General features: G+C 51.3%; 1 protein-coding gene across 1 annotated transcript; it reads left to right on the forward strand.

Annotated features, from left to right (window-relative positions):
* The first annotated feature begins 212 nt into the window (after positions 1–212).
* On the forward strand, positions 213–8,856 carry Catsper1 (cation channel sperm associated 1). The gene is made up of 15 exons (XM_075974591.1): positions 213–228; positions 299–396; positions 472–864; positions 954–1,149; positions 2,048–2,254; positions 3,497–3,610; positions 3,702–3,855; positions 4,174–4,265; positions 4,416–4,559; positions 4,674–4,737; positions 4,891–4,963; positions 5,590–5,650; positions 6,773–6,848; positions 8,573–8,687; positions 8,830–8,856. Exons 1-15 carry the CDS (start codon positions 213–215, stop codon positions 8,854–8,856), a joined length of 1,830 nt encoding a protein of 609 aa, XP_075830706.1.
* Positions 8,857–11,922: the final 3,066 nt, after the last annotated feature.

An 11,922-nucleotide genomic window follows, 5' to 3' on the forward strand; every position in this document is an offset into this window, starting at 1 on the left:
CCTCATGGGTAAAATGAGGCCCAAGCATGTTGGTGACATCACAGAGAGGAGAGTTCCAAGAGAATGGTCAGATCTTTCTAGAAGCCTGGGCCATAGCTGGCACTAAGCTCAGCTTTAGCAGAGAAGAAGGTCCAGAAAAGGTCCTTTGGATTCTCTACTTGAGCCCTCTTTGTTCTAGGGGCTTCAGTATAGTCATGGATCAACCCTCGAAGATGGACGAGGCTCATCGTGAGGCACACACTGCTAGAACGGATTCAGACCATCACTCCCACTCACCATATTCACACGTCCACTACAGACCAGACCACAGTGAAGTCCACTATCCTTGGGAGCCCCCTCCCGCTCCGTCTCACTATCATGGCAGATTTCACCACCCAAATGAATCCCAGCACTTCCGTGAGTCCTCAGACTCTCAAGATGGTGCCTTCTTACATCAGTCCCATCACTATAACAAATCCCACCTCTCCACAGCATCTGGTACTGCCCCGCCCCATGGTCCCCCTACTGAGTCCCACCACCATCACAGACAGTCCCAAGATGAATCTCATCCCCACACTGAGTCCCACCAACAACAAAGACAGTCCCAAGGTAAACATCACTATCGTAGAGGTAGTGAGGCTTTGTCCCACTTCTCTACTGCGCCATCCAGCAGAAAGGATGCTTCCCACCAGGGGAGATCCCATGAATCCTATCACCAAGCCCACCACGACAGCAGGCATCAACCTACTGAATCCCAACACCACGAAAAGCCACCGCATTCTGAAGAGAGCCCCTCCCACCAGTCCTTTGAGGGGTCCTCCAAGCAGGGAAGACATCACCGCCATGGCGGCAATCATACAGGCCCCCAAGCCACCCATCACCATGGTGAGCATCCCCACCATAGAGAGCACCATTCCCACAAAGAACAACATCTTGGAGAACATCTTCACTCCAAAGAGCGTTCCCACTTTCAGTATCCGAGCACCTCTCACAGCACCTTCGGCGTCTCCCCTTCTCATATGGGGGCCAAAAGCTCAGTCTTCAGTGTGCCTCACTCCCACTTGACAAGTCGATCGGGCACTTCTCGTGTTTCCAGCAGAATCCATCCCAAGGAGAGTTCCAAAGAATCCGACTCCTTGAGTGAAGATGACTACATTCAGAAGCGCAAGAGTGAGTCTCTGCTGGGCCTGCAGCCGGACCCCTACTCCCTCACGCAGATTCATGCACATCTAGTCCGGACCTTGGAGCTCAGTTCTCACCTGTATAGCATTCCACCAGCCATTTATTCTTCTTCTGCTCACTGTCCTACCCTTTATTCCTTAAGCTACATGATTCTGGAGGCCACACAGTGTACATGATTCTGGAGGCCACACAGTGTACATGATTCTGGAGGCCACACAGTGTACATGATTTTGGAGGCCACACAGTGTTTCTTCATTTAGTCACTGTTTTATTCATTTGCGTGTCCACGTCCTGACCGTTGAGGCCCGCGTGTCCACGTTCTGACTGCTGAGGCCTGTGTGTCCATGTCTTGACTGCTGATGCCCGCGTGTTCTCGTCCTGACCGCTGAGGCTCCCATGTCCATGTCTTGACCGTTGAGGCTCTCATCAAATGTGGACACCTTAACTGGTACAGACTCCCAGGCTCTGTGCCTACAGTTTAGCAAAAATAGCAACAGTCTCATGAACAATCAGAGAGGGGCAAGTGACTTACTGAATGGGAACAGGAAAAGTAGTCAAGGAAAGGGACGATTTAGCAGGATCTTAAACAGGAAAGAGATCACCAAGAGGGAAGGACGGTGACAAGAATTAGGTTTTCTTTGAGTTCCCAGATGAACAAAGGTAGATCTGTAGGATCAGGAACTCTTAGGACCTGCCAAGCCAAATCCCAAACATCTTGGTCTCCAAAGTGGAAGGTTTAAGGACTGTGGTTCCATAGCCAGCACAGGGCAAACATAGTGTCACATTAGTGAATGGGCAAGAGGAGGGATGTTCGTCTGGGAGGGTGCCTGGGATCACTACACCCCATCACTGCCTGCCTGGGCATAACTTTCTGACTTACTTTCAGGGAAACACTGGACCCACAAGAAGATACGTTCTGGGAATATCTTCCAATTGATTTGGGGGAAAATATGTCTCCTCATTTGGGGTCTCCGGCAAATGATGATGTCACTGACTCAATCCCTGGGCTTTGAGACCTTCATCTTCATCGTGGTCTGCCTCAACACAGTCGTCCTTGTGGCCCAGACCTTCACTGAGCTAGAGATCAGAGGTGGTAAGAGTCAGGTGCCACTATCTATGCTGAAGACAGTTGAGACTCCAGGACTTCCCATGAGCCTGAGCCAGTGCCAGGCAGTCTTTGAAACCTGTTACTTTATCTTCATTCTCTGGCAACTCAGTGGCCGTCGGAGAACAGTAATAGTAGTAGTAGTAATAGTAGTAGTAGTTTATCCAGACAGGGTTTCTCTGTAGCTTTGGAGCCTGTCTTAGAATTCACTCTGTAGACCAGGCTGGCCTCTAACTCACAAAGATCTGCCTGTCTCTGTCTCCTGAGTGCTGGGATTAAAGGCTTGCACCACCACCGCCCCGGTGGGGAATGTTATTTTAAGGTTTTGCTTTTGTTTATACTCCATTTGTTTAACTCTGTGAAGCTGTGATTCTTTCCCTGTCTAAAACACCCAATGGTCCTAAGAAAAAGCTGACTGTTCAATAGGCAGGAGCAAGTATAGTTGGTGCTGGCAAGCAGAGAGTATAAATAGGAGAACGGGGGAAGAGGAGGACGTCAGAGGCCAGCCACCTAGCCAGCCATGGAGTAAAAGTGAAAGTAAGATATACAGAAGTAAGAAAAGGAAAAAGCCCAGAGGCAAAAGGTAGTTGGGATAATTTGAGTTAAGAAAAGCTGACAAGGAACAAGTCAAGCTAAGGCCGGACATTCATAACTAAGAATAAGCCTCCATGTGTGATTTATCTGGGAGCTGGGTGGTGGTCCCCCAAAAGAGCAAAAAGTTACCAACAACAGGTGACATTCTCAGAGCTAGAAATATTGCTGGAGACTACTGCAGAAAACCTACTAACTGTAGGCGGTGCTGTTCATGGTGGAGCCACCAGGTGGCGCATATGTCCTAAATATATTGCTCAGGGGGCGTGGTGGGAAAGTCCTGGGTCTAGGGGAAGAGCCTGGAGACCTCCACCATGAGGCCCTGGAAGGGTAAAAGCAGGAAGACTGAGAATGCTGGCCTCTAAAGCCCAGTAGAGCAAGATGAAGAAACCACACGCCCACAGTCCAAGGCTGCAGTTTTAGGACACTTTAAATGCTTTTATGCTTACAAGTTTCCAGGCCACCGGAGCTACCGAATAAGGCTTTGTCTAAATAAACAAAACCAAACCAAAAAAGAACCCAGCCAGGGACAGCCTGGGTGTTTGGCCTACATGAGGTTCTAGAGAGGAAGGAAAAAGCTGGGCTGTGGGGTCAGGATGTTGCGGATTATCACTAAAAAAGCCTCTGGTGTCCCCACAGAATGGTACTTCATGGTCTTGGACTCCATTTTCCTCTCGATCTACGTAATAGAAGCCGTGCTCAAGCTAATTGCCCTGGGCCTGGAGTATTTTTATGACCCATGGAACAATCTGGGTGGGTGGGTAGGTTGTGGGGGGAAAGAGGGACAGAGATGGGACTCTGGCTTAGGGGAACTTGTGCAACTCAAGCACCCGTCTACCTTCAGACTTCTTCATCATGGTCATGGCGGTGCTGGACTTTGTGCTTATCCAGATCAACTCCCTATCTTACTCGTTCTACAACCACAGCCTGTTCCGGATCCTCAAAGTCTTCAAGAGCATGCGGGCTCTGAGGGCCATCCGGGTCCTTCGGAGGCTCAGGTCATTGCCACCAAGGCTCCTTGTCCTGGCGTGGAAATTCTCAAGGGAAAGGGCACAGGGACCTGGATTTCCAGGGAGTCCACTGTGTCCTGTTCCAGGGAGGATGGTGGGTTGCCACCGTGACCCCTTGCATGCTTGGGATGAGCCTCCCTCGTGTTCTTGCAAGGATAATAGCTCCATTTTCCAGGGGAGCATGGGGACAGGACCGAGTCACCAGTGAAAAGGGACCCCCTAATTTTAGTATCCAGTCTGGTTTCAGGTGCAGCTTTCCACTTCCATCCCCACTAACTCAGACTCCGCCTTCACCACCACCCACAGCATCCTCACCAGTCTCCACGAGGTGACAGGGACTCTGAGAGGATCTTTGCCGTCAATCACAGCCATCCTGACCCTCATGTTTACCTGCCTCTGTATCCTACACAGTGGAGGTTGGGCGGCTGCTGGCCTAGGGCAGATGGGAGCGGGGAGCAGCAGGTCTGGAAGGGACTAGGTGAAGCCTGGTGAGAGGTGGGTACAGTGGCCGGGGTTCTGATTCTGGTTTCACCCTGAGCAGTTGCTAGTCCTCTTCTCTGTGGTGCTCCGAGCGTTGTTCCGGCAATCGGACCCCAAGCGTTTCCAGAACATCTTCACCACCCTGTTCACCCTCTTCACTATGCTCACCTTGGATGACTGGTCCCTCATCTACATGGACAGCAGGGCCCATGGTGGGCAGACGCTAGTGGTTCCGTTACATCTGCCATCTGGGGGCTGCTGATTCCTGCTGGAAAGGGTGGGGATTGGGGAATGCCTTTGGATTGACTGACGCTTTCCCTCCCCAGGGGCCTGGTATATCATCCCCATCCTCATGATCTACATCATCATCCAGTACTTCATTTTCCTCAAGTGAGGCACCTGTCTTACTGCCCAGCTTCACCATGGCTCTCTCCCTAATCCACCCCAGCCCTTACTCCACTTAGGCCGCACTGGACTCAGAGGCTAGTACGTGGCCTCTTCCCTGGTGTCCCCTTTCAGAGAACTTCACTGTCCCCTCTGCAGCCTGGTGATTGCTGTTCTGGTAGATAACTTCCAGATGGCGCTTCTCAAAGGCCTCGAGAAAGTGAAGCTGGAGGTACCACACATGGGGAGAGGGTGGGGATGGAGAGACAGTGTTCCCGGTGTGGGGTACCACACATGGGGAGAGGGTGGGGATGGAGAGACAGTGTTCCCGGTGTGGGGTACCACACATGGGGAGAGGGTGGGGATGGAGAGACAGTGTTCCCGGTGTGGGGTACCACACATGGGGAGAGGGTGGGAATGGAGAGACAGTGTTCCCGGTGTGGGGTACCACACATGGGGAGAGGGTGGGAATGGAGAGACAGTGTTCCCGGTGTGGGGTACCACACATGGGGAGAGGGTGGGGATGGAGAGACAGTGTTCCCAGTGTGGGGTACCACACATGGGGGGAGGGTGGGGATAGAGAGACAGTGTTCCCGGTGTGGGGTACCACACATGGGGGGAGGGTGGGGATAGAGAGACAGTGTTCCCGGTGTGGGGTACCACACATGGGGAGAGGGTGGGGATGGAGAGACAGTGTTCCCAGTGTGGGGTACCACACATGGGGGGAGGGTGGGGATAGAGAGACAGTGTTCCCGGTGTGGGGTACCACACATGGGGAGAGGGTGGGAATGGAGAGACAGTGTTCCTGGTGTGGGGGCCAGGGAAGAAACCCTGAGAGAACTGAGGCCTTTTATCTAGAAAGCTGCCCGGGTCCACGAGAAGTTGCTGGACGACTCTCTGACAGAGCTCAACAAAACAGGTACTGGCCGGTCCCTCCTTGGCATTCCTCCTGCTCCTGAGTAGCCAGGACGGTGAGTCTGAGATGTGAGAGGACTAATCAAGGTTAGGACTTCGCTCCAAAGGCCTCTAGATTAGACTCTAAAAGTCAATTCAAAGGCCGGGCAGTGGTGGCGCACGCCTTTAATCCCAGCACTCGGGAGGCAGAGACAGGCGGATCTCTGTGAGTTCGAGGCCAGCCTGGTCTACAAGAGCTAGTTCCAGGGGCTGGAGAGATGGCTCAGCGGTTAAGAGCATTGCCTGCTCTTCCAAAGGTTCTGAGTTCAATTCCCAGCAACCACATGGTGGCTCACAACCATCTGTAATGAGATCTGGCACCCTCTTCTGGCTTGCAGACATACACACAGACAGAATATTGTATACATAATAAATAAATAAATATTTTTTTTAAAAAAAGAGCTAGTTCCAGGACAGGAACCAAAAAGCTACGGAGAAACCCTGTCTCGAAAATCAAAAAAAAAAAAAAAAAGTCAATTCAATTCAGTAATTTTGTTTTGTTTTATTTTGTTTTTTGAGACAGGGAAAATAGACACACAGAGAGAATAAAAATAAATACATTTTTGGGGGGACAGAGAAAGAGAGAGGAAGAAAAAGAAATGAACACAGAACCTGAGCTTCAGGATCCTGCTCTGAGATCAGCAAAGCAGCCCCCCACCTATGACTGATAGGTTACCTTAAGTGGAAAAATAAATGAATTGGCGCCAGGTAGCAAGTTAAGAACGCAGAGAATTTGGGGAGTGGCTTGACCAGTACTCGAGTGGCCATCAGAATCTGGACTCTGGTCTCCACTATCTCTCTTCTGTCCCCTTTTGTATGGTTTGATATTTTTTTGGAGGGAGGAGTCAAGACAGGTTTTCCTCTGTGTAGCCCTGGCTGTCCTGGAACTTGCTCTGTAGACCAGGTTGGCCTCGAACTCACATTGGTTTGCCTGCCTCTGCCTCCTGAGTGCTGGGGTCAAAGTCATGTGCCGCCACCACGTGGTTAAGATCTCCCTTGTACTTCCCCGACTGGTGGGATTCCTCTGCCTTCTTGAATCAGTCGTTCGCCTGGACATCCTCCTGCCCACGCCCCTCTCTCCATGCAGATGCTGAGGCCCAGATGAGCGACAGTGCCTTGCAGGCACAGTTTATTGAGAGGATGTTCAGCACCATGACAGAGAGGTGAGGGGATAGGAGGAAGGAGAGGCCTCGGGTCCAGGGCAAGAGGTCTGGAGGCCTGATGGTGGGTCTGAAGGAAAAAGAACATTGCCCACCTCTCCTGGGTAGGAGGAAGTGAGCAGACTAGACTTGTTTCCACACCCACAACTGGGACACGGGAACATAGCTTCCCTGGGCAGTGAGGAGTGACACCCAGCTCTTAGAGAAACTCTTGTTGGCTGCACCGCAAGGACCATATCAGCAGCAGGGCTTTCTCCTCTCTCTGTTTTTGTTGTTTGTTTGTTTGTTTTTCGAGGCAGGGTTTCTCTGTGTAATTTTGGAGCCTGTCCTGGAACTAGCTCTTCTAGAGCAGGCTGGCCTCGAACTCACAGAGATCCACCTGCCTCTGCTCCTGAGTGCTGGGATTAAAGGCGTGCGCCACCACTGCCTGGCCTCTTTTCTCTTTATTAAAGAAGCACCCTGACCCTTGCACCGTTCCATACAAAAAAAAAATGTTAGGGGCAAGAAGAGATGGTGATGTTTGTAATGTGCTCTCCAAGCAAGCGTGAGGACCAGAGGCAACACCCACGGATAACTCTGGGTGTGGCAGTGCATTCCTGTACCTGCAATCCTGGTGGAGGCAGTGAAGTCAGCTTTACTTCAGGCTCCATGACAGTGCCAGGGACCCCATGAGAAGTCATACTGTATTACCGCCACTCAGCTCCACGCTCCAGAGTCTTTGCTCGTTCATTGGAGTCAGACAGGTTCCAGCCACGTGGAAGGTTGAAGGGAACTGATAAGCTCCGGTGGGTGGAGGAGCAAGAGAGTAGTGAACATAGGTGGATAAAGTGGGTGGATAGATGGTTCTTTAGACTGAGTGGGTGGATCCCGGGGCGAACATGTAGCCACAGGGGTGGGTAAGTATGGAACGGTGCAATGGCTGGACAGACTAGTGACTGGCTGGGCACAGGATGGATAGGCAGGTGGTTGAGTGGGTCCATGTTTAGGCTTGTGTAGATGGATGGGCAAGAAGATGGGTATGAAAAATAAGTATATGGCAGGATGTGTGATTAAGAGGTAAACCGTGGCTGATGTCTTTATGACAGACAGGGATATTTTGGGGATTGGACAACAGGCAGACTCACTAAGTATAATGGTGTGCACTGGTAACCTCAGCTCCTTGGGAGGCTAAGGTGGAAGGATCACAAGTTCAAAGCCAGTCTGGACAACTCAGCGGGAACTCATCTCAAAATGTTAGGGGCAAGAAGAGATGGTGATGTTTGTAACGTGCTCTCCATGCAAGCGTGAGGACCAGAGGCAACACCCACGGATAACTCTGGGTGTGGCGGTGCATTCCTGTACCTGCAATCCTGGTAGAGGCAGTAAAGTCAGCAGGATCCCTGTCTAGCCAATCAGTGAGCTCCAGATTCAATGGCAGACACCATCTTCAAAGATAAAGTGGAAGTCTGGCAGTGGTGGCGCACACCTTGAAGAAAACAAACCCCAAACAACAGCAACAACAAAAGTGGAGAACTCTAGAGGAAGATAACCAAGGCTGACTTCTGGCCTCCACACACATGCACACATTCATGTGTGTTCACACGTACACATGTGCACAATAACACACACAAAATAATAATAAATAAAATCTACAAAAGAGGGGCACACTGGAGATAGAGGTCTAGGTCATGGCAAGCAGAGCCACATTAGGGCCTAAGAACCCAGTCCTTGCCTCTGCCCGACTCCAGGCAGCGGGAGCTCCACTTCCAGTACCTACGGTTGGTGGCATCGGTGGAGCAGCACCAGCAGAAGTTTCGTTCCCAAGCATCTGTCATCGATGAGATTGTCGACACTGCATTTGAGGTGAACCAGGAAGGATGAGAGGGGGAAAGGTAGAGAGAAGGTTGGGGGAGGAGCTCTTACCCAGAGTGGTTCTGAGTAACAGGTGTGGCATTGGCAAAGGCTGGCCCTGGCTCTCTCACACACACCCTATCTGACCCCACAGGCTGGAGAAGAGGATTTTGGGAAATGACCCTGAGGAGGAGTACCACCATATTGACTTGAGTCTTTGGCAAGTGGCAGAACAGGATGGGTTGGGACAAGTCCCTAACTCTGCTGGCATTCTTATCCAGAACCATGCTGGACTCAAGTCCCAACAGAGTTTTAAAAAGCCCAGGTGGCTCTGTGTCCTCACTGGCTAGCCTGAAGCAAAAGTAGGGGAGTTGGAGAGTGTGCTGCATGCATGTGTCAAGAGTTGCATGTGGAGTTGGAGAGTGTGCTGCATGCATGTGTCAAGAGTTGCATGTGGAGTTGGAGAGTGTGCTGCATGCATGTGTCAAGAGTTGCATGTGGAGTTGGAGAGTGTGCTGCATGCATGTGTCAAGAGTTGCATGTGGAGTTGGAGAGTGTGCTGCATGCATGTGTCAAGAGTTGCATGTGGAGTTGGAGAGTGTGCTGCAGGCATACGTCAAGAGTTACATGAAGAGTCTGAGTGTGCTGAAGGCATGTTAAGAGTTGCATGCGGAGTTGGACAGTGTGCTGCAGGCATGTGTCAAGAGTTGCATGTGGAGTTGGAGAGTGTGCTGCAGGCATACGTCAAGAGTTACATGAAGAGTCTGAGTGTGCTGAAGGCATGTTAAGAGTTGCATGCGGAGTTGGACAGTGTGCTGCAGGCATGTTAAGAGTTGCACACAGAAGGGCTCCTCACCAGGTCCCAGCCTCCCAGCTCAGAGCCACAATGCTTTCGAAGGGATCAAAAGGGTAACACAGAAAGAGGAGACTGTTGCTGGGTGGTGGTTCCAGGACAGCCAGGACCATTACACAGAGAAACGTGTGTCAAAAAAACAAAAACAAAAAGCAAGAAAAAGAAAAAGAAAAAAAAGGAGCCTGGGGTGGTGATGGAGGAGCAAATTCAAAGTCCTCTGCTAATTGGAGAAACGCCTGTCTGGCCTGAGGTCGGGAGAAAAAGAACAGACTGGAACATCCCATAATCATCAGGATTTCATGAGACTCTAGACATGGGTGCCAGCACCCAGGAACTCAGGCTTACCAGGAGCCCCAGCATCTAACATAAGGGTACCTACCCAGTGGGAATATTAGGAACCCAAAAGGTCAATGGTGGCTCACGCCTTTAATCCCAGCACTCAGGAGGCAGAGGCAGGTGGACCTCTGAGTTCAAGGTCAGCCTGGTCTGACAGCCAGGGCTACCCAGAGAAACCCTGTCTTGAAAAACCAAAAATAAATAAAAATTAAAAAGAACCCAGAGGTTTGAAAAAAGTGGGGGAAGAGCTAGTATGACGGCTGGGTGGTTAAGATCACTTGCTGATCTTCCAGAGGACCCAAGCTCAGCTTCCAGCACCCACATCAGACTGCTTACAACCACCTGTAATTCGGGTCTAAAGGGCCTGACAGTTTCTTTTAGCCTCCATGGGCACTGCATTCACATGCCCAACCCACATACAGACACGAATGCATGCACATAAAATATTCCAAAAGTCCCTAGAGGTTAAAGGTCACTGATATCCCCTTCCCCACCCGTGTGAGACTACAAAACCTAGTAAAGGGGTAGAGGAGGCCTTTAACTTTCCTGGCCTCAGAGCCGATCAGGACAGGGCCGTGTGACATGGACCAACTACTGTTCGAAGAAGGACACAGAAAATGGCTGCTTCTGTCAGGCTGCTTTAGATGAGTCCCACATGCACGGTCCGAGCCCCGGAAGGATGTCCAGAGAGAGCCCCTGTGTCCACATGGGACTGCCAGTGGGACACTTGTCTGTGCTAAGCATTGAGTACCGTGATGCTCACTCCTGGCCCAGGGTCTCCCCACCAAGGGTTAGCTGTCTTCCATCATTTATAGCAACCTTACTCTTAGTGGAGGCCAGTCCAGGGGTCACGTAGCCTGGAGGGACTCCAGAATGGGAGCTGGAGGGTGGTCAGACCAACACCCACCCTGACCACTGGCTTTTGCCAGGAAGCAGTGCAATCTCTGGGACTTTAAGACAAACATTGCTTGGTGGAAACTCTTCTCCTAAACTTGCTTAGTCACGCCTAGGCCCAGGAATACACCAAGCAGAGGAAATGCCATCTGGGATTTGGGCACAGGTTCCAGGGGTGGAGAAACCACTACATGGGCTTTCTGGAGTCCTGCCTCTCCCCAGACCTCACACACTGTACCTGCTCCAGCTCCATGCTGGTATCTCCTGCTTGGTAAACCCTGGGAAACCTTCCAAGCAGTGACTGCATAGCACAAACTGAACTGCTGTGGGTATCAGGTTCCAGCAGATGCAGGGCTGCAAGTGTCCCCTATGTCAGTATCAAATCCAGCCCCTCAGTGTGTCAGGCTTCCCAGGTGGCACTCTGTCTCCATTCTCTCCCTGATGTGGCCTTTGAGGGCTCTAGACAGGACCCTAGTTGTAACTGCTGCTCATGAAGCCATAGCGTGGGGAGGGAGGAGGGGGTCAGACAGGAACAAGAGAGGTGTGAGGCCTCTCTTAGAAAGGAGAAGGCATGAATTGTGACAAGCAGTGTCTGGTCACTCTCCACACCACCCTGTGACGCCAGCTTGAGCCTAGCACTTCCTAGTGCTCTCAAAGCAACCAGTGGCTATAGCCTGTCCCCAGGGTAGATGTGTGTTAGTGTGTCTGAGCAAGACTTCCGGACACGGTTCAAGGGCTGGCTTGCAGGGTTGGGGAGCTCATCTCTAGGTTACTTGCTGCACGTATTTTCTGCTTGTTGTCTCTACTTGTGTGTTTCTAGGTTGTGTTTCTAGCATTTTTCAGGGCATGTCGCCTGAGTGGTTCCTGTGACTGGCCCCACCTCTTTCATTTGACCATGTGTATGACAGGAATTGTAACCACAACGAAGCCCACAGAGAACGTAATACCTGTTTCCTCCAATCCAGCAGGACACTGGATGGACCCTGCCGCCTCCTTTGAAAGCCGCCCTCCAGGGTAGCAGGCTGGCTCTTGCTCCCTCCGGTGTTCCAGCGCCCAGGGCCCAGGTTCTTTTAGGAATCTTGCCCAAAGCAAAGCACTGAGAAAATCCCTCTGGGGAGGATGCGAGAGGCAGGTTCCTAACTTCACAGCCTCTTGGCCTATGGG

The sequence above is a fragment of the Microtus pennsylvanicus genome, chromosome 5 (assembly GCF_037038515.1).
Source record: "Microtus pennsylvanicus isolate mMicPen1 chromosome 5, mMicPen1.hap1, whole genome shotgun sequence".
Classification (NCBI taxonomy): domain Eukaryota; kingdom Metazoa; phylum Chordata; class Mammalia; order Rodentia; family Cricetidae; genus Microtus; species Microtus pennsylvanicus.